Here is a 26,303-nt window from a genome sequence, read left to right as displayed (position 1 = left end):
CTATTCATCTTCACTCTTTCATTCCTCTTTTCTCCCCCTCTGGAACAAACTCCCTCACTCTCTTCAATCCCACTCCTCCCTCCAGGTCTTTAAAACAGCTGTTCACCACCATCTCTTATCTTCCCCCATCCAAAACCTTGATCTTTTCTACCCCCGTTAATTCACCCCAGAACAACTTTTTTGAAATACCGACTTCTTTCCTAGAAGTCCTCGTAGTGTCCATGTGTTTTTTTAACCTCCCCCCCCACCCCACACCCGCCTCCCCATGCCTCCTCCCCCCAAGCCCTCTTCCTCCCACAGATCTCCCGATGTCCCTGCTCTCCATCTTGTTCTCCCGCTGCCTTTATCACATGTTTTATGTTTTATGTGTCAGCTTGTCTTTGTTGTGACCAATGTTAGCTCTTACATGAGCCTCGATCTTGTATACAAAAAAAAGAAAAAAAAGATGACATACTTCAATGATAAAAGGATTGTATGGCAAGCAGTTCGTACCCCGTACGTAGAGATTAGCTGCTGATGAATACACCGTGCCAATGATATTCGATGCAACGCATTCATACTTCCCTTGGTCTGACTCTGCGCTGTCGCTGATCTGGAGTGCACCTGCACAAAACAAGTACACAAACACACCTGCATCGATTAAAACACAAACTGACCTATTTTGGCCATTTTAACAGTGCTCACGTAGGCTCGGCAAACAACACAAGGCTTGGGATGGAAACAAAATGAAAGCAAAGTGTAGTTTGTTTTTGCGAGAGAACACAGGGCTGCACACGAATAATTATCATTTTCTGTTCAGCACGTGGCTGGGGGCATGGCTGTGCCGTTGATGCAGTGCCCCCTGTGGGATGCAGGAATTTGGAATTTGTTCATGGTGCCGACGATAGCTCGCCTACCCTTCGTTAAGGACACCGTGAAGTTTAACGTCTGTCCGAGGGAACGCACACTCGTTGCTGTGAAGCACCAGGAAGACAGTATATACAGTCACGTGAAAAAGTAAGTACACCCCATGTAAAGTTTTGACTTTTTCAACATATTTCAACATACAGCTGTTTGATCTTCATTTCAACAATATTGATAGATGAAGGTGATATAATATAACAAATATCATGAAACATTTACATTTTGTAGTCCATTGTATAATTTAAATAAATATAAATGCAAATTTCGCATGTGGAAAAAGTAAGTACACCCTTGGCTCCAATAGGTGGTATTGCCCCCTTTGGCAGAAACAACCTCAAGTAGGCGTTTCTTATAACTGTCTACCAGTCTCTGACATCGATTGGGAGAAATTTTTGGCCACTCCTCCATACAGAATTATTTCAGCTGTGCGATGTTTGAGCGGTTTCTTGCATGCACAGCTCGTTTCAAATTCCCCCCACAACATCTCGATGGGATTTAGATCCGGGCTTTGACTTGGCCATTCCAGAACCCTCCATTTCTTTCTTTTCCGCCATTCCTTGGTGGATTTACTGGTATGTTTAGGGTCATTGTCATGTTGCAAGGTCCACCTCCGGTTGAGCTTCAACTTTCCGACAGATGGCCTCACATTATCCTCAAGCACCCTCTGGTACAATGAAGAATTCATAGTGGATTCTATGATGGTGAGCTGCCCAGGCCCTAATGCAGCAAAGCTGCTCCAAGCCATAATATTTCCACCACCATGCTTTACAGTTGGTATCAGGTTCTTGTGGTCAAATGCTGTCTTTGGTTTTTGCCAAACATGTCTTCTGGTACTGTGGCCAAATAGCTCTACCTTTGACTCATCTGTCCAGAGCACATCGTTCCAGAAGTGCTGGTCTTTGCCTAGGTGTTCATTGGCAAACTTTAGTGTTACCCTGATGTTCTTTCTGGACAGCAAAGGTTTCCTCCTGGCACACCTCCCATGTCGATCAAATTTGTGCAGCCTCTTTCTAATGGTAGACTCGTGCACTTTGACATCAACAGTGGCAAGAGCTACCTGGAGGTCCCGTGGTGACATTCTGGGGTTCTTAGAGACTTCTTTCAGCATCTTGCGATCTGCTCTCAGGCTGAACTTGCTGGGGCGGCCTGGCCTGAACGAGTTGGCAGTTGTTTGGAATCTTCTCCACTTGTAGATGATCTTCCGGGCAGTCGAATGATTGATTTCAAATTGTTTGGAGATCTTTTTAAATCCCTTCCCAGACTCGTAGGCATCTATAACCTTCCTTCTGAAGGCCTCAGAGAGCTCTTTTGATCTCGGCATGGTGACGCCGCACACTTCAACAACAAAGAGCAAACCAAACTAAATGTCTGAGGTTTAAATAAGGCAGGTTACTCCAAGATCCTCTGCAACGATGTTCTAATCATTTGCACCTGAGCTGGTGCACCTGCTTCTAATTTTAGGTATTTGAAGAAGTGATAAATGTCGGGGTGTACTTACTTTTTCCACATGCGAAATTTGCATTCATGTTTATTTAAATTATACAATGGACTACAAAATGTAAATGTTTCATGATATTTGTTATATTATATCACCTTTATCTATCAATATTGTTGAAATAAAGATCAAACAAGCGTTACGCCTCAGTCCCCCATCGGGGAAGTGATGTGACTTGACAAAGTGGAAGACGCAGAAAACATGCTATGATATGATATTTCGCTCACAAGGTTCAGACATACATGGAGGCGGACATCTTGGGTTTTGACGTGGTGACCCAATTTTCTATAGCGTTCTTCCTTATGCCTAGATACACCCACACACCAGATTAGAAGTTGGTACTTCTCTTATGTTTCAAGATATTCATCTCACAAGGTTCAGACATACATGGCGGCGGCCATCTTGGATTTTGAGGTGGGGACCCACTTTTCAATATCGTTCTTCCTTATGCCTAGATACACCCACACACCAGATTAGAAGTTGGTACTTCGCTTATTTTTCAAGATATTCAGCTCACAAGGTTCAGACATACACGGCATCAGACATACATGGCGGCGGCCATCTTGGATTTTGACGTGGGTTGCATCCACACACCAAATTCGAATGCGGTCCTTCGCTTACGCACGCACGCCCACACGCACACATGCACGCCCACACGCACACATGCACGCCCGCACGCACGGACGGACGGACGGACGGACGGACGGAAGGACACACGGACGGAGGGGAAAACCATAGTCCCCCTTTCGCTCCGCTGTGCAACGGGGGACAATAGCTGTATGTTGAAATATGTTGAAAAAGTCAAAACTTTACATGGGGTGTACTTACTTTTTCACATGACTGTAGCTGGGTTGGGATTTGAACCACTATAATCCTGCTACCTGCTCGTTGTGAGGCATGATCATAAAACTACATCACGGTCGATGATGACATGACATTGTCGATGGTATATCCGAGGATCGGCAAGCATTTTGAGAAATGTGTTTGCCATAAAGCACAACATTGCAATGACAATGAAAATTCAGCCCAAAAAAACATCAAAAACAGCAACAGACAGGTGATTGAGTGCCCATTGAAAGGGGTGTTTTGTTGTCATTGCAACTATGCTTTGTATACACTTGATGCTTTTGGAATGTGATAAATCTTTTTTTTTTTTTTTTTTTTTTTTTTTTTTGTATACAAGATCGAGGCTCGTGAAAGAGCGAACATTAATCACACAGAAAGACAAACAGACACATAAAACAAATAACATCGGGAGCGGTAGACAAGATGGGGAGAGAGGGGGAAGGACACAAACACAACATTTGAGAGCAGGGACCGAGAGACATGGAGACATCGAGAGATCTGTGGGAGGGAGAGGGCTTTGGGGGGGAGGCATGTGAAGGGGGGGAGGCATGTGAAGGGGGGGGGGGGTGGGAGAGGTATAAACATATGGACACTGCCAGGATTTCCAGGAAATAAGTTGGAATTTCAAACAAGGTGGATCTGGGGTGAATTAGTGGGGGTAGAAAAGATCAAGGTTATGGATGGGGGAAGATAAGAGATGGTGGTGAACAGCTGTTTTAAAGACCTGGAGGGAGGAGAGGGATTGAAGGGAGTGTGGGAGTTTGTTCCACAGGCGGGAGAAAAGAGGAATGAAAGAGTGAAGGTGAGCAGAGAGCCGAGATTTCGGCAGTTTAACCATCAGAGGGTTGCTGGCAGATCTTGTGCGACCTGTAGGAATATTTGGGGGACAGAGCACAGAGAGAGCTGGGGGAGCAAGGCCGGAGAGGAGTCGGTAGAAGACAGAAAGACCACCTACCTGCCTGCGGTGAGTGAGTGAAAGGCCCTCAGAGATAGCTTCATCGCGGGAGATTCCAATGATTTTGAAAGCTTTGGATTCAACAGCGTGAAGCCGAGCCAGGTGTGAGGCAGGAGCACCAGCCCATAGGGGAGAACAGTATTCCATAGAGCTGCGGATGAAAGCCTTGTATGTGGTGAGGAGCTCAGGTGTGCCGAGGAAGGACTTCGCACGACGGAGGATGCCCAGTCGGCGACTGGCTTTGGAGGCCAGCTTGGAAATGTGGTTTTCCCAAGAAAGATCATGGCAGATAGTGAGACCCAAAAGCTTGAGTGACAGAACTTCTTGGAGAGGATTGTTGAGAAAGTAGATGGGAGGGTTGTCCAGTCGATCTTTTCGGAGAGACATAGTAAGAGAGTGAGATTTGGCAGGATTGAAAGACATGTTCCACTTGTTTGACCAGTCTGTGATTTTGTCCAGGTCTTCAGAGAGTGAGGAGGCTGCAGACTGCCGATCTGAGGGAAGAGGAATGGAGCGGCAGAGAGTGGAGTCATCAGCAAAGAGATAGAGAGGATTTTCCAGAGAGTCAGAGAGATCATTGATAAAGACCAGAAAAGGTAATGTTTGATGGAAGTCAAAGAGTCATCATTGATGGAAGATTTATTGAAATCATGTGAAGTACACATAGAGCATAAAGGTAATGTACACAAATAAAGCTACATTCAAGGTACAATGCCCCCATGCCATGTAAATAAATAACATATCCTCCAGCACGCGACATTGCCTGGGTGCCTTCGGCGCCTGGCAATGCCACCTTGCAGAACATGCAGACGGAATTTGGAGGGAGCAGTGCACAATAAATGATTGATTAATTCATTATTATGTAAGTAAAATAAATAAATAGTAATTATAAAATAATTAATTTCTTCATCAATTTAATAATAGCATACCTAAATCACCCCTGCTTCATATAAATCTGTAATGTCTTGAAAATTAATTAAGTAATTAATCGAAAATCAAGCAATTAATCGATTAATTGATTAATCAATAAATAAATCAAACTACCCTTTATAGCCAAATCACTTGGCCATTGTTATGTCCAAATATCAGCTTCCTAGCTCAAAAAGTGCCTGAGAAATTACCCACATGAGAAAGAAAATAAACAAGCATTCTGAGTATTAGTCAGGTTCACTATGTCAATAAATTATATTTCGTTCAAAATCATGGTAGATTAGCAAACCTATGTATTTTTGGAAAGGTTATAGCATAAGGAAACTAAAAATCAATGTTTACATTTGGAGAGATACCTGTATGGCGGCCATTTTGGATTTTCAAAATGGCCACTGTAAAATACATATTTTGTTCTATTTCTGCCTCTAATTACCCTAAAAACTTTAAAAAATATACTAAACCTATATTTTCAGGGACAAGGAATCCAATGAAAGTATCAAATTAGTGCTATGGGGAATGGTAAGACACGAATCAAAGGTTTTGAATTGCAAAATACTGTCTTTATATTCGCGATAAGTTGCATAATCAAATACATGTTATCATTTTGTACAGGCAGTTAATAACATCAAAATGTGTCACAATAATTCATATCACCAAACATACACAGGCAGTCAGCAAAATCATATATACACATGCAGTCAGTATAACTTCACATCTACACAGGCAGTCAATGACAAAATATACACAGGCAGTCAATGGCATCAAACATACACGATTACAGAATATGCCATTTAGAGTTCGTCATCACTGTCCTGTGTGTCGTATCCGACAATATAGTCCGCATCGTTTTCACAGTCCGTTCCACACAAGCAAAGGTCGGTCAAATTGATTGGCAAATCGAATTGGTCGAATGGTCGATCGAATCGAATTCGATGAATCGAATCGAATCGAATCGATCGAATGGTCGATCGAAGCGATTGGTCGAATGGTCGAATTGGTCGAATGGAATTGGTAGATTGGTCGAATTGGTCGAATCGAATTGGTCGGAATTGGCAAATGTAAACATTGATTTTCAGATTTTCCATGTAATAACGTTTCCAAAAATGTATAGGTTTGCTAATCTACCATGATTTTGAACGAAAAAACATAGTGAACTTGACTATATTGCGCTGCAATCCATGTCCCCTGCCGGCAGTCTGTCGTCCGGAAAACTGTGGAGGAAATTACCAAAGTTCAAAGTGCCATAACTTTGTCAAAAATGATCGAAACGTCGTGAAGTTCGAACTTCATCTGTAACTTATCATGAGGAAACCATGTACCAAGTTTGAAATCATTAGCATTAATAGTTTCGAAAAAAAATCCGGAAAACTGTTCTTTGCGTGACGGACTGACGGACTGACAGATTGACAGACGGAGTGCTATCCTATAGTCCACTCCGGTGTACACCGGTAGGGGACTAATAAGTACTTAATAAATCGATAATAATTAATTCAATAATCGATTAATAAAAAATATATATATTGTTTTCATCGAAGCACTTGTTCACTATTGTGCCCAAATTTGAGCATTCTAGCACAAAGGATGACTGAGATATCGCCCAGACAAACAAACAAACAAATGGAGTGAAAACTGAGTACAGTTGGACCCCGCTATTCGTGGTTCTGCTATTCGCGGGTTCCGCGTATTCACGGTTGATAAAATGCGACCTGTTTCTCTATTCGCGGAAAAGTGTCCCACAAATTTGCGGGGTTTTTTTCTATTCATGGCCGTGTTCCGCGAAATAGCGGGGTTTTTTCTGATTTGCGGCCGTGTTCCACGAATTCGCGGTTTTTCAGGGTCACAAAAAACAAATTTTCATGAGCCGCTAGCTTGACACATTTATAAAAACCCATCTTTCACCAGCCATGCCTAAAGCAGCTGGACATACGCAAAAAAACATCTACAAGCTGCAAACATTATGGTGTTGTTTTTTTTTTTTAAACTCACCTGGAACGAAGTTCAGGGGAGCTTAGGCGATTGCGAGTTGTCCGTCCGTCAGTCCGTCATTCAGTCCGGCAGTCCATCAGTCCGTAAACACTTGCAACTTCTTCTCCGAAACCGCAAAAGGGATTGTGACCAAACTTGGCACAAATGATATTTGTTGTGTTGTGACTAAAGGTTTTTCACGGCATTAAAAAATTTGGGGTCTAAGGGGGTTTACCGGGGGTCAAAGTGGATCCATGTTTGACCCCCCAAAATAGGGATTTGCTATTTCCTCTGAAACTACACATACATGATTTCGATGAAACTTGACCACAACCATCACCACCCATGATGTACCAAAGTTTGTCCACGGCATTGAAAAACATTTGCCCCTTTAGGGCTCTACGGTGGAGGAGAGGGGGTTAGGGGGGTGCGTTGCCCCCCAAAATAGGTATTTGCTTTCTTCTCAGAAACTACACATGCAATTCCAATGAAACCTGACCACAACTTTCATCACATGTGAGGTACCAATGTTTGTTTAAGGCATTAAAAAAAAATCTGCCCCTTTGGGGGTCTAATGCTTCGCCGTCTTCCAGCAACCATTGCAATTGGTTTAAAATACCTTTAGTCAGTGTAGTATACTGTTTATTCTACCAGGTGAAGGCCAGGGGTATTGCCCCTATGTTTTCGTTTCACGGTTCAGTATGGTTAAGCTGGTTAAGAACTTCGAATAAACTGAAAACGCATTCCTTCAATAAATTGGAAATGGTATTTTCTTAAATTTGTTAGCATTTTTTATGAAACTGGAATCATGTGCATTTGTGGTCGAAAACGTTTTAAACTTAAAAAATTTCCTCTAAGAATCAGGAACTGCCGGGAACCTATAACGTATCCCCCTTTTCTTCATTGAAACAATGCTGCGGCATACATTCGTGCGATTTTCATCGACCTTCGCGGATTGTCGTCGACATTCGCGGGAGTTGTCTCGCTATTTCCAGGAATTTCATCGACCTTCGCGGATTATCGTCAACATTCGCGGGATTTGTCTCGCTATTTCCAGGACTTTCATCGACCTTCGCGGATTATCGTCGACATTTGCGGGATTTGTCTCGCTATTTCCATAACTTTCATCGACCTTCGCGGATTATCGTCGACATTCTCAGGATTTGCCTCACCATTCGTGGATTTTGCCTCGCCAATCCTAGTTTGGTACTTTCTATTCACGGATTTTCATGACTCGGGAACCTATCCCCCCTTTTTCCATTGAAACAATGCCCCGCTATTCGCGGTTTCACAAGTTGCGGCATTTTCCAGGAACATATTCCCCGCGAATAGTGGGGTCCGACGGTACTTCCTTTGGTGCACGTCATCTCTGACCCCCCCTTTGGCGCCAGGCGATGACGTCATTCAGTGCCTGGAGATGGAACAGGAAAGGAGCGGTGCACTATAAGGAGCGGAAATATAAATTCTCTATGAATGAATGAATGATCGTTTTAAGGCCATTTTCCCCGCTAGAGCAGGGGTTAGCCTTGCGGGCCTCATGACAATCATGGTTCCCTGTTTTGAGGCAATGTTTTTATGGCCGGATGCCTTTCCTGACGCCAACCCTTGGTCACGCTCTTAGGATGCGCAGGGATACGGTGTACCTATTCTAAACCGGGGTACACACCGTGATCATTCATCCCAGCAAGCTGGTACTCAATTTGCCGACCTCGGAAGGATGACAGGCTGAGTCAACCCCCCTGGCGTTAATTCAGCGATCGACCGGGATTCGAACCCAGGATCCTAGGATCCCAAGCCGGCACCCTAACCGCTAAGCCAACACCAGGCTATATATAAATATAAATATAAATTATAAACTAAACCAACTAAATATAAATATATATATAAACCAACCAACCAACCAACTATATATAAGCCAACTAAAGCCAACAAAGCTAAAGCAAGCTTATATATAAGCCAACTAAATATCAATTCTCTATGTTCAAATGTAAAGTACACGGAGTACTCTATACTCTATAGAGTGATGTATGTACTTCATATTTGAACAAGTAAACTACATCGAGCAAACCGCCATCAAATAATCAAAATTAAAATACGAGGAAATAACACACAGGATGAACCTTCGCTCCATCTGCATCCCAATTTGCTGACTTAATCCATCAATTTATCTTGCATGTTAAAAAATCCCATTCTCAAAAGTAAGTTCATCGTAAAACCACTGTGGATGTTACGGTAGGAAATGTTAAGGTAGACACGAGGAAAAAGAACCACCTTTAGAGGCCATTTTTCCTGGCAGAGCTGGGGTTGGCCTTTTTTGGGCACCATGGTCCCCTTTTTGAAGCAATGTTTTATGGCCGGATGCCCTTCCTGCCGCCAACCATGTTAGTCGCCTCTTGTGACACACAGGGAATTACCAGTGACTGGTACTCAATTTGCCGACCTCGGAAGGATGACAGGCTGAGTCAACCCAACCATTAATTCAACGATCGACCGGGATTTGAACCCAGGATCCTAGGATCCCAAGCCGGCACCAGGCTTAAGGTAGACATGAGGAAGGTAGTTTAACCCTGATACCATCACACATTGGCTTGCCATTTTCACAAGATACTTTGGTGTTGTGGCACCAGGACACCAGGACAGACACCCAAACAGGCACCAGGACAACAGTTTTATGCAGTCGCATTCAACTGCGTGGATTAAAAAATCCAGGACCAGACGGCTCATTGTGAGCACGCAAGCAACTGAGCCATCCGTTCATCACTCAGCCGACAACACCAGGCAGGCACTCTTTTCCCGACGGGATCGGATAAATTCAAACCAATAAGTCGTAGGCAGGGACATCATACAAAATATGATTAAGGATAGAGATGCAGAGAAACTGACAAAGAGACAAATGGAAAGACAGACAGACGGACGCTTAGGAAACAATCGTGGTTAATCAATACTTCAGCAAAAGCACTCGCTGGACACACATTGCAAAAAGAACAAGACTCAAACATGGGACCTGCACTTTCGCAGCAATTTCCATGAGAAAATGGAATTGCAGTTGGAAACAAACAAGGAGCATAAAAGTCTACAAAACACTGCGAAGACACACGGCGATCAATCTGACACGGGATGTTGTACAATTCTCCGGAGAGACAGACGGCGAGAGGCCGGCAGGCTGAGCAGTGACTGCAGAGTGCAATTTTTTGAGACGGGAATCGAATGTGGAGCAGCTCCGGCACCCGGCACGCTGACAGATAAGACAGAATACAAGGTTTGTCGTGCGGAGACTCTTGCCGGCACTGGTTTTTCTGGGCCAAATGGCCAGTAAATATCGATCATGGCGTTAAAACACCGTTCCTTCCTGACCTTGCAACTCCGCAAATATGTGTTTGTCAGCCTTGCTGCCGCCGCTTTCGCTATGAATGGCAATGGCAAGGATGCTGGGTTTGTGCATTCTCCCTAGCAGTTTTGGAAACACACTAAAGTGACCTGTAAAGGATGATCGAAACCAGCATTGCAGAGGTCCACATATAACGATGCGCAAACATTAATTTCACAATTGTTCACTTCGGCTTCTTTCGTCTGGATGATCGGCATCACCTATTTCCCTTCAAGGTGGAGGTGGAAACTGTGTGAAACATGGTTTTCGTGTAATGTGGGAAAAGGTTGGCCAGTGTATGGTAACTCACAACATGCTCTGTAACACATATCTTGTGTCATGAGTATATCAACAATAGACATAGAAGATGCAGTGCCCATAGAAAGTATACACCCCCTTTCAAAATTTTCACCTTTGGTGCCTTATAACCTGGAATTAAATTGCATTAAATCAGACTTTTTCCACCTTTATTTACACATCGTAACCCACAACTTCCAAGTGAAAAATAAATTCTACAAAATTAAGAAAATTAATTAAAAATACAAAACTACAATATCTTGGTTGGATACGTGTCCCCCCCCCTGATTTAATACTTGGTGTTAGCACCTTTGACAGCAATTACAGCTGTGAGTCTGTCTCTTGAGTCTCTGTGAGTCTGTCTCTACCAACTTTGCACACCTTGATTGGGCAACATTTGCCCATTCTTCTGTACAAAACTGTTCAATCTCAGTCAAGTTGCATGGGGAGTGTTGATGGACAGAAATATTCAAGTCATGCCACAGATTTTCAAATGGATTTAGGTCAGGGCTCTGACTGGGCCACTCAAGGACATTTATCTTTTTGTTCCTTAGCCACTCCAGTGTAGATTTGGCTGTGTGCTTCGGGTCGTTGTCATGCTGAAAGGTGAAATTCCATCCCAATTTCAGCTTTCTTGCAGAGGGCAGCAGATTTTCCTCTAGGATTTTTCTGTATTTTGCTCCATCCATTTTCCCTTCTCTCCTGATAAGTGCCCCCAGTCCCTGCTGATGAGAAACATCCCCATAACATGATGCTGCCACCACCATGCTTCACAGTATGGATGGTGTTCTTTGGGTGATGTGCTGTGTTGGGTTTGTGCCAAACGTAACATTTTGCATTTAGGCCAAAAAGTTCCATGTTAGTTTCGTCAGACCACAAACGTTTTTGCCACATCGTTTCAGAATCTCTGCAGAGTTTTTTTTTTGCATACCTCAAACGGGACTCAAGGTGGGATTTTTTGAGTATTGGCTTCCTTCTTGCCACCCTACCATACAGGCCAGACTTGGGGAGTGCTTGTGATATTGTTGTCACATGCACACAGTAACCAGTCTTTGCCATAAAGGCCTGTAGTTCTTTCAAAGTTGCCATTGCCCACCTCTTGGTGACCTCTCTGACCAGTCTCCTCCTTGCTTGGTGATTAAATTTGGAGGGACGGCCTGATCTAGGCAGGGTCTTGATGATACCAAACGCCTTCCACGTCTTAATGATTGTCTTGACTGTGTGTCAAGGGATATTCAAGGCCTTTTAAATATTTTTATTCCCATCCCCTGATTTGTGCCTTTCCATAACATAATCCGAGAGGTCTTTTGAAAGCTCCTTGGTGCTCATGGTTGAGTCTTTGCTGTGAAATGCACTACCCAGCAGAGGAAACCTATAGGAACAGCTGATTTTATTCTGAAGTAATCAGAATCACTACAATTTGACACAGGTGGAGGCCAATTAACTAGGTGTGTGATCTTTGAAGGTGACTGGTTGCACCTGAGCTAATTTACAATTGCTATTATTCAGAGAGGTGGACACTTATTCAACCAAGATATTCTTGTTTTATATTTTAATTGTTTTTCTGAAATTTGTAGAATTTGTTTTTCACTTTGAAGTTGTGGGTTACGATGTGTAAATAAAGTTTGAAAAAGCCTGATTTATTAAAAAAGGTGAAAATTTTGAAACGGGGGGGGGGGGGGGGGGGGGGTGGGGTTGAAAGGCACTGGATATTAAACAGAGTATTCAATTGAGGCCTTTTATATGCCTTTTTGGTCAGTACTCCACCATTCCAATCATTCATCTTCAGGCCCAACTCTCCCGTTCCATAGGTAGCTCACCAGAGCGCAGCTGACGGATTCTACTGGAAGGAACAGACAGCTCGATGGGCAAGAAGTCCTTGTACCAGGCGATGTGAGGTTCTGGCTGTCCACTTGCCGCACACAGCATGGTGGCCGTGTGTGTACGCTCCACGACTTTCAGCTGAGGGGACATGTCTATACGTGGGAAGCCTGCCGGAGCATTTTCCACTGGGGAATGACAAAAACAATGGAGGAAAACACAGCATATAAATCAGTATGGAATTAGGAACATTGTATATTAAATGGGACAGGAATGGTAAACTTAAGAGGTTCGACTCAAATTTCCAACTTGAACAGAATCTATTTTTTCCCTCGAATCGGGATACATGATAAACTTTAACACAAGAAGAGATTATTTTCAGGCTGGTGCTATATCGACTTATCATTATCGATTTACAAGATAATTACAATGAAGTTAATTTATCCCTCAAACTCAATCCATAAATGTAGTGTTACTTAGCACACGTAAGTGCACGCCATCCCGATACACTAAACACTCACATACCATGTGATTCATTGGAGGCATCTATGGTACCAGGCCAACCTCTGATGACGATATCAGAGGATTTAGTGGAGGATGTAGAAGTTTGAAAAGGGATAGGTAGCGGAGGGGCCTAAGTTTCGTAATAACTAGAAATATTCAGAAATATTGTCGGTGCATATAGCAATAACCCTGGAGTGGGTAATCCTGGGACCCTATGGAGTGAAATAGGCAATACTGTTTATCCAATTTCAGTTTTGGTCTCCAGCATTTTCAGGTTTAGAATCCCGCCTAACGGTTTGTTTGTTTTTTGTATACAGGATCGAAGCTCATGAAAGAAGACATTTATCCCACAAAAAATCAAAAAGACACATAAAACATATAATAAGGGGAGCGGAAGACAAGAGGGGAGAGAAGGGGAAGCACACACCACAATATTTGGGAGTAGGGACATCGGGAGATCTGTGGGAGGGAGGGGGCTTGGGGGGAGGACGCACGGAAAGGAGGGGGGGTGGGAGAGGTATAAGACACAAGTACACTGCAAGGACTTCCAGGAAAGAAGTTGGAATTTCTAAAAAGTGGATCTGGGGTGAATTAGCCGGGGTAGAAAAGATCAAGGTTTTGGATGGGGGAAGATCAGAGATGGTGGTGAACAGCTGTTTTAAAGACCTGGAGGGAGGAGTGGGATTGAAGAGAGTGAGGGAGTTTGTTCCAGAGGCGGGAGAAAAGAGGAATGAAGGAGTGAAGGTGAGCAGTAAGTCTTGATTTTGGCAGTTTAACCATAAGAGGGTTGCTGGCAGATCTTGTGCGACCTGTAGGAATATTTGGGGGACAGAGCCCAGAGAGAGCTGGGGGAGCAAGGCCAGAGAGGAGTCGGTAGAAGACAGAAAGACCACCAACCTGCCTGCGGTGAGTGAGTGAGAGGCCCTTGGAGTAGCTTCATCGCAGGAGATTCCTATAATTCTGAATGCTTTGGTTTCAACAGCGTGAAGCAGAGCTAGGTGTGAGGCAGGAGCACCGACCCAGAGGGGAGAACAGTATTCCATTGAGCTGCGGATGAAAGCCTTTTAAGTGGGGAGGAGCTCAGGTGTGCCAAGGAAGGACTTTGCACGACGGAGGATGCCCAGTCGGCGACGGGCTTTGGAGGCCAGATTTGCAATGTGGTTTTCCCAAGAAAGATCATGGCAGATAGTGAGACCCAAAAGCTTGAGCGACAGAACTTCTTGGAGAGGATTGTTGAGAAAGTAGATGGGAGGGTTGTCCAGACGGTCTTTTCAGAGAGACATAGTGAGAGTGTGAGATTTGTCAGGATTGAAAGACATGTTCCACTTGTTTGACCAGTTTGTGATTTTGTCCAGGTCTGCAGAGAGTGAAGAGGCTGCAGACTGCCGATCTGAGGGATGAGGGATGAGGTATGGAGCGGCAGAGAGTGGAGTCATCAGCAAAGAGATAGAGAGGATTTTCAAGAGAGTCAGAGAGATCATTGGTGCAGACCAGAAAAAGTATCCCTTATTGTGTCCCTTATTGTCCCGGGTACCAAAAAACGGCTGCACCGATCGCAACGATACACCTCCATGCCTGTGGGATTCCCACGGGTGACCCCACCAGTAATAATGATGTTATTTTTACTGTGTAGCCTGTAGAGCAATGCCGTCTAGAGCAGCATTTGTCAGTCCGTATGTCCGCAGAAGCATACACCAATCACAGCTGAAGATATGGTCACATGACAGGGGGACAGCATTTCGTAACCATTACAGTTGCATATTTTACTAAAAGGAAATATAATATAACAACCTTCTGTGGAATGTTTTGGGGTCCCAGCTGGTATTGTAAGGTAGGTAGGAGGTTTCAGAAATTCCACAATACAATTATGATTTTGAAATGTGATCGACACGGACCTTGCTCCCGAATCCGGAAGTGAACAGTTGACAGTTTGCTGGTTTGATAATATCTCAATACAATCGTGATTCAACATTATATTTTGATATATTAATACTATATATTATTAATTTGTTATTGGAATGATGAATGATGCTGTTTGGAATGAAAATATAGAGATATTGGGATTAAAGCAGAATGATGAACTGATGGAAGGGTTTCCATCCGTGACATTCGCGGATTCCCCATTTGCTGTTTCGCCATTGACTGGATATAACAACATTCAGACTGGGTACGTTTTTTGTCCGAGTCCTTCACGAACCTGCTGTCAATGCCTGACGGTCAATTCAAGTCTGTAGGTGACACAGGAATGTGGAATTTATTGGTTCATCGTTTGCCATTAGCCGTTTTGTTCCCCAAGTCATTCACGAACCGGCTGTCCATGCCTGAAGTCAAAAACAATTTAACACTTACATTATTTGTTAACTGCTAAATGATATCCCGACGTACAGTCACGTGAAAAAGTAAGTACACCCCATGTAAAGTTTTGACCTTTTCAACATATTTCAACATACAGCTATTTGATCTTCATTTCAACAATATTGATAGATAAAGGTGATATAATATAACAAATATCATGAAACATTTACATTTTGTAGTCCATTGTATAATTTAAATAAACATTAATGCAAATTTCGCATGTGGAAAAAGTAAGTACACCCCTACATTTATCACCACTTCAAATACCTAAAATTAGAATGAGGTGCACCAGCTCAGGTGCAAATGATTAGAACATCTAGAGAGGATCTTGGAGGAACCTGTCTTATTTAAACCTCAGGCATTTAGTTTGGTTTGCTCTTTGTTGTTGAAGTGTGCGGCATCACCATGCTTAGATCAAAAGAGCTCTCTGGGGCCTTCAGAAAGAAGGTTGTAGATGCCTACGAGTCTGGGAAGGGATTTAAAAAGATCTCCAAACAATTTGAAATCAATCATTCGACTGTCCGGAAGATCATCTACAAGTGGAGAAGATTCCAAACAACTGCCAACTTGTTCAGGCCAGGCCGCCCCAGCAAGTTCAGCCTGAGAGCAGACCGCAAGATGCTGAAAGAAGTCTCAAAGAACCCCAGAATGTCATCACGGGACCTACAGGTAGCTCTTGCCACTCTTGATGTCAAAGTGCACGAGTCTACCATTAGAAAGAGGCTGCACAAATTTGATCTACATGGGAGGTGTGCCAGGAGGAAACCTTTGCTGTCCAGAAAGAACATCAGGGCAAGACTAAAGTTTGCCAATGAACACCGAGGCAAAGACTAGCACTTCTGGAACAATGTGCTCTGGACAGAAGAGTCAAAGGTAGAGCTATTTGGCCTCAGTACCAGAAGACATGTTTGGCGAAAACCAAAGACAGCATTTGACCACAATAACCTGATACCAACTGTAAAGCATGGTGGTGGAAATATTAAGGTTTGGGGCAGCTTTGGTGCTTTCCTGGATAATGTGAAGCCATCTGTCGGGAAGTTGAAGCTCAACCGAGGGTGGACCTTGCAACATGACAATGCCCCTAAACATACCAGTAAATCCACCAAGGAATGGCTGAAAAGAAAGAAATTGAGGGTTCTAGAATGGCCAAGTCAAAGCCCGGATCTAAATCCCATCGAGATGTTGTGGGGGGATTTGAAACGAGCTGTGCATGCAAGAAACCCCTCAAACATCGCACAGCTGAAATAATTCTGCATGGAGGAGTGGCCAAAAAATTTCTCCCAGTTGATGTCAGAGACTGGTAGACAGTTATAAGAAACGCCTACTTGAGGTTGTTTCTGCCAAAGGGGGCAATACCACCTATTGGAGCCATGGGTGTGCTTACTTTTTCCACATGCGAAATTTGCATTTATGTTTATTTAAATTATACAATTGACTACAAAATGTAAATGTTTCATGATATTTGTTGTATTATATCACCTTTATCTGTCAATATTGTTGAAATGAAGATCAAATAGCTGTATGTTGAAATATGTTGAAAAAGTCAAAACTTTACATGGGGTGTACTTACTTTTTCACGTGACTGTATACATTAAATCAGATTGCGAGTAAAGTTGGAATACGTGATGTTGCATTGATGGGTTGACTGACTGCCTGGATGCAACTGAGGTTGTGGATCTACTGATTTACCATCTATTGATGTGGATCCATGATCGAGGTTGTGGATCCGCCGTTTGGAGAGGTCCTGGGCTAAAAGGATCGAAACCTCGAGGAGGAACGGTGCTCAGCTGATGATCCATGCAGTCGGGGAACGAGTCAGTTGCTTACAGGTTAAGGTTCTTGCTTTAGGTGGAGAAACTATGTTTGAGGTTTACAATTGAAATAAAGTTGAATATGGGATGTTGTGAAATTAACATCATTTACAGAAATCTTTTAAATTATTTATATTTAAGTTTAGGAACAACCGATACTGTACAATTAATTGTGTGTGTGTGTGTGTGTGTGTGTGTGTGTGTGTGTGTGTGTGTGTGTGTGTGTGTGTGCGTGTGTGTGTGTGTAGCTCCACGTTGAACCTGAGATAATGCAAGAAAAAAAAAGGACAGCATGCTCCATATTGAAACGCCCGATGAATCCCAGATGAATCCCTCTCACACTCGCCTGAAGAAAGACGTGTGCTTTCGCAGGCCCAAGTGACACCATCACAAGGACAGAAAACTGACAATAAACTTGTACTTCATAATTAATTGATCCCTCTTATACACAGCACACAGACAGACAGGACAATGCCAGCACGGACGTACACAGCTGCGTCCACAACGTTAATGCAATATTTCCGAACACTACTAAACAAAGGACGAGGCAAGGATAACAAACCCATAGGATACACACAAGGAATGGCAGCCCTGAGGTCTAATTAATAAATGCTAATTTTACCGAGTTGTTAAAATGACCTCTTATGTCTGCTTGTCTTTCCTAATGTAAAAATAATTCCGTGGTGATAAGGTTCGTTAACCCTTTGTGGAACAGTTCGACGTGGTTAACCCTTTGTGAAACAGTTCGACGTGGTTAACCCTTTGTGAAACAGTTCGACGTGGTTAACCCTTTGTGAAACAGTTTCGAAGTGGTTAACCCTTTGTGAAACAGTTCGACGTGGTTAACCCTTTGTAAAACAGTTCGACGTGGTTAACCCTCTGTGAAACAGTTCGACGTGGTTAACCCTTTGTGAAACAGTTCGACGTGGATAACCCTTTGTGAAACAGTTTCGAAGTGGTTAACCCTTTGTGAAACAGTTCGACGTGTTTAACCCTCTGTGGAACAGTTTCGAAGTGGTTAACCCTTTGTGAAACAGTTTCGAAGTGGTTAACCCTTTGTGAAACAGTTCGACGTGGTTAACCCTCTGTGGAACAGTTTCGAAGTGGTTAACCCTTTGTGAAACAGTTCGACGTGATTAACCCTTTGTGAAACAGTTCGACGTGGTTAACCCTTTGTGAAACAGTTCGACGTGGTTAACCCTTTGTGAAACAGTTCGACGTGGTTAACCCTCTGTGGAACAGTTTCGAAGTGGTTAACCCTTTGTGAAACAGTTCGACGTGGTTAACCCTCTGTGGAACAGTTCGACGTGGTTAACCCTTTGTGAAACAGTTCGACGTGGTTAACCCTTTGTGAAACAGTTCGACGTGGTTAACCCTCTGTGGAACAGTTTCGAAGTGGTTAACCCTTTGTGAAACAGTTCGACGTGGTTAACCCTCTGTGGAACAGTTTCGAAGTGGTTAACCCTTTGTGAAACAGTTCGACGTGGTTAACCCTCTGTGGAACAGTTTCGAAGTGGTTAACCCTTTGTGAAACAGTTCGACGTGATTAACCCTTTGTGAAACAGTTTGACGTGGTTAACCCTCTGTGAAACAGTTCGACGTGGTTAACCCTTTGTGAAACAGTTCGACGTGATTAACCCTTTGTGAAACAGTTCGACGTGGTTAACCCTTTGTGAAACAGTTCGACGTGGTTAACCCTTTGTGAAACAGTTCGACGTGGTTAACCCTTTGTGAAACAGTTCGACGTGGTTAACCCTTTGTGAAACAGTTCGACGTGGTTAACCCTTTGTGAAACAGTTCGACGTGGTAAACCCTTTGTGAAACAGTTCGAAGTGGTTAACCCTTTGTGAAACAGTTCGACGTGGTTAACCCTTTGTGAAACAGTTCGACGTGGTTAACCCTCTGTGGAACAGTTTCGAAGTGGTTAACCCTTTGTGAAACAGTTCGACGTGGTTAACCCTCTGTGAAACAGTTCGACGTGGTTAACCCTTTGTGCAACAGTTTGACGGGGTTAACCTTTGTGAAACAGTTCGACGTGGTTAACCCTTTGTGGGACGTGGTTAACCCTTTGATGAACAGTTCGACGTCGTTAACCGTTTGTGCAGCACTTCGACGTGGTTAACCCTTTGTAAAACAGTTCAACGTGGTTAACCCTTAGTGGAAGAGTTCGACGTGGTTAACCCTTTGTAAAACAGTTTGATGTGGTTAACCCTTTGTGAAACAGTTCGACGTGGTTAACCCGTTGTGGAAGAGTTTGATGTGGTTAACCCTTTGTGAAACAGTTCGACATTGTTAACCCCTTTGTGCAACAGTTCTACGTGGTTAACCATATGTGGAACAGTTCGACGTGGTTAACCTTTTGTGAAACAGTTTGACATTATTAACCCTTTGTGAAACAGTTCGATGTCGTTAACCGTTTGTGCAACAGTTTCACGTGGTTAACCTTTGTGAAACAGTTCGACGTGGTTAACCCTTTGATGAACAGTTCGACATCGTTAACCGTTTGTGCAACAGTTCGACGTGGTTAACCCTTTGTGGGATGGGGTTAACCGTTTGTGCAACAGTTTGACGTGGTTAACCTTTGTGAAACAGTTCGACGTGGTTAACCTTTTGTGGGACGTGGTTAACCCTTTGATGAACAGTTCGACGTGGTTAACCCTTTATAGGACAGGGTTAACGCTTTGTGAAACAGTTCGACGTCGTTAACCGTTTGTGCAACAGTTTGACGTGGTTAACCCTTTGTGAAACAGTTCGACGTGGTTAACCCTTTGTAAAACAGTTCAACGTGGTTAACCCTTAGTGGAAGAGTTTGACGTGGTTAACCCTTTGTAAAACAGTTTGATGTGGTTAACCCTTTGTGAAACAGTTCGACGCAGTTAACCCGTTGTGGAAGAGTTTGACGTGGTTAACCCTTTGTGAAACAGTTCGACGTTGTTAACCCTTTGTGCAACAGTTCTACGTGGTTAACCGTATGTGGAACAGTTCGACGTGGTTAACCTTTTGTGAAACAGTTCGACATTATTAACTCTTTGTGAAACAGTTCGACATTATTAACTCTTTGTGAAACAGTTTGACATGATTAACCCTTTGTGCAACAGTTCTTCGTGGTTAACCCTATGTGATGCAGTTTGATGTCGTTAACCCTTTGTGAAACAGTTTGACGTCGTTTGCATTTTGCGGAATACTTCGATGTCGTTAACCCTTTGTGGAACAGTTCCACGTGGTTAACCCTTTGTTGACCATTTCCATATGGTTATCCCTTGTAGAATATTTTTTGTTTCCTCGCACTTTTATAAATTACCCCTGCCAACCCTCATGCTTGAGTAAACTATGCATTTGCACAAGGCCCTCAATTGCAGATGTTACTGCAGTAAAACAATGAAATGGCATTTGTTCATTTAATACCGAGTTCATAAACACCAAAACACACTACAATCAGCAAAAATATGCAAAGGGCCAAAAAAGTTGATGAAAAACAGCTCAGCAATGTCTTGGAATGCTGTGAATGTATTTCTGGGGGGGCGGGAAGAGAAGAACACCCTGGCAGAGTTGGGTTCACTCCTGCCAAATAACATGTCATAAGAGATCCAGGGTCTGAGACTTGATGTGACGTCATAATGAAAAATGGACTGAGGTTGAGCAAATGAGCAGCACTATCAGTCATTAGGATAGTAAAGCAAAAATGGAGAACAAAACGACCAACAAGCTCTATATTGCTGATCAGTCAAGTTACCACAACAAAATGGAGGTTTGTGCAACTGGCTAACACACCAGTGATCACATTGCACTATGTCCTGTGAGTGTAGCCCTTCATAAGGCCATCATGAAAACAGCACCACGACTCACCCGTGAAGACAACTGATCTCCGGTCATGAATGAAATTGTGGACATGATCGTATGCCCAATCCAATCTCGGTCGCTGGTGCGCTCCGGTGGAGGGCGTATGCACCGGTGGTTTGTAAGAGTGAACACCAAGTTGATGAGATGTTTTTTTCTACACTCTGAGTGAACGCTCATACACCGGTGGCCTTCTCTAAAAGCACCAGACGCAAATCCTGTCCTGTTTGGTGCTGATCAACACTTGACCTTGATTGACCTCCATTGTATACCTTGTGGATGGAGTTCGATGTTATTGTTAACGTTCCCATGCCCTTCCCATGACACCGAAAACTCAAACCAAAGGGCACTCCCACAGGCTTTCGCTTCATCCAACAATTATTATTCTACTAAGTTCCTGTTTATTCAAATGTGGTTACTTAGTCACTTGAGTACCAGTTCACTGGTAATTCCCTGTTTGTCGTTAAAGGCGGCAAAAAGGGTTGGCGTCAGGAAGGGCATTCGGCCGTAAAACATTGCTTCAAAAAGGGGACCGAAAAACAACAACCACGGTTCCCGAAAAAGGCCAACCCCCGCTTTGCGGGGAAAAATGGCCTCTGAAGGTGTTTTTTTTTTTAGTCATAGTCAAGCGACAAAAGTCGAAAATGTATAAAACTGTCAGAAAAATGGGAATAGTGATGATCTGAAAAAGCTCAATTGCCATGTTATGTGTTATCTAGAGACTGTGGATTCAGTGTAAGCAAGAGGTGTTACATACTGTATCTCAGATCATGATGTCCTGTTAATACAACAACAACAACAACAACAACAACAACAACATGCATTTTAAGGCCATTTTCCCTGCGAGAGCGGGGGTTAGCCTTGCGGTCCCCATGACAATCTTTTCCATTTTGCCCTATTTTCTGCATCTCTCCTTGTTAACCCTCTTGCCCGCATTTCTTCTTCCACCATCTTTAGCCAAGTCTTTCTCGATCTTCCCCATCCTCTTCTTCCTTCCACATTCATTTCCATCACTCTTCTCAACCAGTCACTTTCATCCTTCCTCAACACATGACCAAACCATCTCAACCTGTTCCTCTTCACAGCATCAATCACAGGCTCTATTCCCATCATCTTTCGCAATTCATCATTTGTCTTCCTCTCTCTCAACGATACTCCGCACATCCACCGAACCATTCGCATTTCCACCCTTTCCAGCCTTCGTTGCTGCTCTACATTCATTACCCATGTCTCGCTCCCATAAATCATAACACTTCTCACACATGCAGCATACACCTTTCCCTTCAGCTTCAACGAGACTCCCCTCAACATCAGCACGCCACTCAGTTCCCGAAACTTCTTCCATGCACATCTCACTCTAGCAACCGATCCACCTTCTCCATTCAGCATGTCTCCGAGGTAGCAAAATGTTTTGACACCTTCCAGCGTCACGCCGTCTCCAAGATCCAACTCAACATTTCCTCCATCTGCAGCTCCCTCTGTGCACACCTTACATTTGAATGTAGCTGCCACACTGGTTAATGACCCTCTCAGACCACTACATTTTTGATGAACCCACTCAGCGCACATTGTACATTGAATGGAGTTCACTCCGACACCCTTCCTGCACACAGCACAGGGCCACTTCCCAGTTCTTTCCACCTCACCACATGCTTTACCACTAGCCATCACCTTCGTCTTTCCAATATTCACCTTCAGACCTTTTGTCTCCATACATTCCTTCCACTTGTTCATCTTTTCCTTCAGTCCATCCATACTTTTCGCAATCAAAACCAGATCATCTGCATACAACTCCCATGGTAAACCCTCCTTTACGTTCTGAGCCAGCACATCCATCACAGCTACAAATAGTAGTGGACTTAGTACCGACCCCTGATGCACTCCCACCTTCACCTCAAACTCACCACTGTTCCCGTCCTTTGTCCTTACAGCTGTGCGCGCGCGCTCTTTTGTACATTGCCATCACAACTCTGATCAACCATTCCTCCACTCCTAACTTCCTCAATGCCCATGTCAATACTTCACGTGGAACCCTATCGAATGCTTTCTCCAGATCAACAAACCCAAGAAACAACTTCTTCCTCTTCTCCATGTACTTCTCCTGCAACTGCCTCACAATAAAGAGCGCGTCTGTCGTTCCTCTTCCTGGCATAAATCCAAACTGCATTTCGTTGATCTTCACTTTCTTCCTTATCCTCCTCTCCAACACCCTTTCCAATACCTTCATTCCATGCTCCAATAACTTTATCGCTCGGTACGAACCACACTCCAGAGGGTCACCTTTCCCCTTGTATAGAGGGATGAGGGTACTCAGTTCCCAATCCACTGGAATGCGGCCTTCTTTCACCACCAGATTACAGGTCTCTGTCATTCTCTTCACACCCCAACTTCCTGCTGCCTTCAACATATCTCCCACAACTCCCGTCGGCCCTCCCGCTTTTATACTCTACATTGCTTTTGTCGCTTCCTCAACTTCCTTCTCAGTTATCTTCTCTGCCGGTCCTAAAACTGGGTTATTCTCTATGTTGCCATTCCATTCATTCTCTGTATTCAACAGCATTTCCATATATCTTTTCCATCTTCCTTTAATTCCATCTGGGTCCACAACGATTTGTCCCACTTCATCCTTCAAGCAACTCACCCCCATCACATCACACCTCTCTTTCGCTATCTGCTTTGCAATCCTGATTACCGCTCTCTGACCCTCTTCCGAATCCAAGCGTTCTCCAAACATTTTCCTGCATGCCTCCTGCACCTTTGCTACCTCTTTCTTTGCAGCCTTCCTGGCTGCCTTATAACTTTCATGCTCTGCTTTTTCTGCTCCCGTACCCTTCGCCTTCTGCCACTCCTTGAACTTCTTCCTCTTCTCGTCAATCCTCTTTCCAACTTCATCATCCCACCACCATGTTTCCGAGTGCCTCGGTGGTCCGTTTGTCCATCTACATACCTCACCAACGGCTCCCAACAGACTATCTTTCATTGACATCCAAACACGTTCAAGCTCAACCACATCATCCTTTACCCTACTCAGCCTCTCTTTTAATGCCTCCCTTACTGTCACCTCTTTCAACCTCCACACCTTCATTCTCGGTTGGTACTTCACCCGCCGAGCTCTCCTCGCACCTTTCACCCTTATAGTGGTGCTGTGAAACAGCCTCCTCCCCCGGGATCACCTTTCTGTCCCGGAGGTGCCCCCTATATCACCTACGCACCAGGAGGTAGTCAACGGTTGTCGTCGACCCACCTGACGTGTATGTATCAAGCTTATTATCCTCTTTCTGGAACTGAGTATTACAAATCAACAAATCAGCTCCATCAGCAAACTCCAAAATCCTTTCAACTTCTCCATTTCTCACACCATATCCATAACCCCCATGAACTCCCTCAAAACCGTCCATACTCCTTCCCACATGTCCATTTAGGTCCCCTCCAACCACAACAACTTCCTCATCTTTCACGTTTTCCATCAGCTTCTCTATTGCACACCAGAACTTGTCCTTCTCTTCATCGCTCCGACCAACCTGCGGAGCATATCCCGAGATGACGTTCACCAAGAGCTTTCCAATCATCATTTTCACCATCATCAACCTATCACTCACTTCAGTCACACTCACCACACTGTCTACAAACTCCTCAGAAAACAGGACACCAACACCATTCATGCCCTCCGGGCACCCTTTCCACACAAACTTGTGGCAAGTCAATGATGTGAATTGAAACCAGGATGAATTGAATTGAATTGAATGATGTGAATGTGAAAACCTGTGAATGATGATGTAAATCGGGTTCTCCACTCTGTGTTAGATTGTGGGTATTTTAAAAATCTCATGTGTTATCTCCAGAAAAGTGTACGACTATTGTGTGTTGGTAGCATTGCCGAGTTGTTAGGGTTAGGGTTAGGGTTAGGGTTAGGGTTAGTGTTAGTGTTAGGGTTACGAAAAGTGTACGACTATTGTGTGTTGGTGGCATTACCAAGTTATGGACTTGCAATTAGCTGCAAAATTATCACTTTGAGTTGTGGCTGGAATTGTTCGGGTGTGGAATTCACCTGGACATGATGGGCCAAACGCCTTCTGTGATTAAGCATCCTTTAGGGTTTATTACAAGAAGTTTATTGCAAGATTATGAAGAAGATTACATAAGTGAAGGATTATTCATTCATTAATTTATTAATGTACCATGCCACTATAATGTGTTGGCTCTGCCAAAAAACAGTATATTTTGGAAGGCAATAATGGTGGACAGGTCACCACTCTGACATAGGCTACTCAAATGAAGGTGCAGGAATTTTAAATTTAGCTATGGTGCCGCCCATAGCCCTGTTGAACTCATTGTTGCATTGGCAGTTTGTTTTGGGTCATTGTCTTGCTGCATGGTGAAGTGCTGCCCAATGAGTTTTGAGGCATTTTCTTGTACATAGGTAGACAAAATGTTTCTGTACACTTCCGAATTCATTCTGCTGCTGCCATCTTCAGTTAAATCATCAAGTGAAATCGCACTTGGAAGACAGCATACCTCCGCCAGGCTCAACGGTTTACGTTTTGTATCCCACTGATAGGCCGGATCTCCATTCGGATATGAGCCAAAATCGAATCGTTTGTTCTTGTCACCTAACCAACGCATTCACCAAGTTTTGTCCGAATCCGTCCACAACTTTTTGAGATATTGGGCTATATATCGTTTTAGCCCTTTCACTTAATGGTGAAGAATCACATAAAAAATTATATGATCTGGATCCAGATTCAGAGCTTCACCAAAATCTAAATATTTTGTTGGTGTCACATACCCAACCTGTCCACCAAATTCTGGCCAAACCTGTCCACAATGTTTTAAGATATCTTGTTCACAAAAAGACAGACAAACAAACAAGAAAGACGTCGTGCAGAACACGATACTTGAAAATTCCAACCCTCCCCCACCCCAAAAATAGTTGCCATGGATACTATCTTAAAGTATCATTAAATTGACAACATTAATCAAAGCTCGGTTCAATAGGATAAAAGTTTATTATTTTTCAGATGAAAACTGAAGATTTTTGAAGTTTGACCTTGAGTTGACTTCTGACCTTTCGACACAAAAATAGTTGGTTTTCCAATTCTGTGGTGTTTTATGTAATTGGTCTTTTATTTTCAGGTTAATCGGATGAAAATTGATTATTTTTCAGATGGAAAATTGATGTTTTTAGTAGTTTGACCTTGAGTTGACTTTTGACCTTTC

General features: G+C 43.5%; 1 protein-coding gene across 5 annotated transcripts in view; it reads right to left on the bottom strand.

Moving 5' to 3' along the window:
• LOC137421285 (receptor-type tyrosine-protein phosphatase delta) overlaps positions 1 to 26,303 on the bottom strand; it is a 638,902-nt gene that overhangs the window by 56,929 nt on the left and 555,670 nt on the right. For all 5 annotated transcript variants that reach the window (XM_078771624.1, XM_068107181.2, XM_068107180.2 and 2 more), the window contains 2 exons: positions 12,579 to 12,767; positions 493 to 603 (listed from right to left, as the gene is read on the bottom strand). In XM_078771624.1, the coding sequence (XP_078627750.1) occupies positions 493 to 603; positions 12,579 to 12,767 (300 nt within the window). The remainder of the gene's footprint in view (positions 1 to 492; positions 604 to 12,578; positions 12,768 to 26,303) is intronic.

Source organism: Myxine glutinosa, chromosome 2 (assembly GCF_964187855.1).
Source record: "Myxine glutinosa chromosome 2, kmMyxGlut1.1, whole genome shotgun sequence".
Classification (NCBI taxonomy): Eukaryota; Metazoa; Chordata; class Myxini; order Myxiniformes; family Myxinidae; genus Myxine; species Myxine glutinosa.
This window is presented reverse-complemented; position numbering and strand designations above follow the sequence as displayed.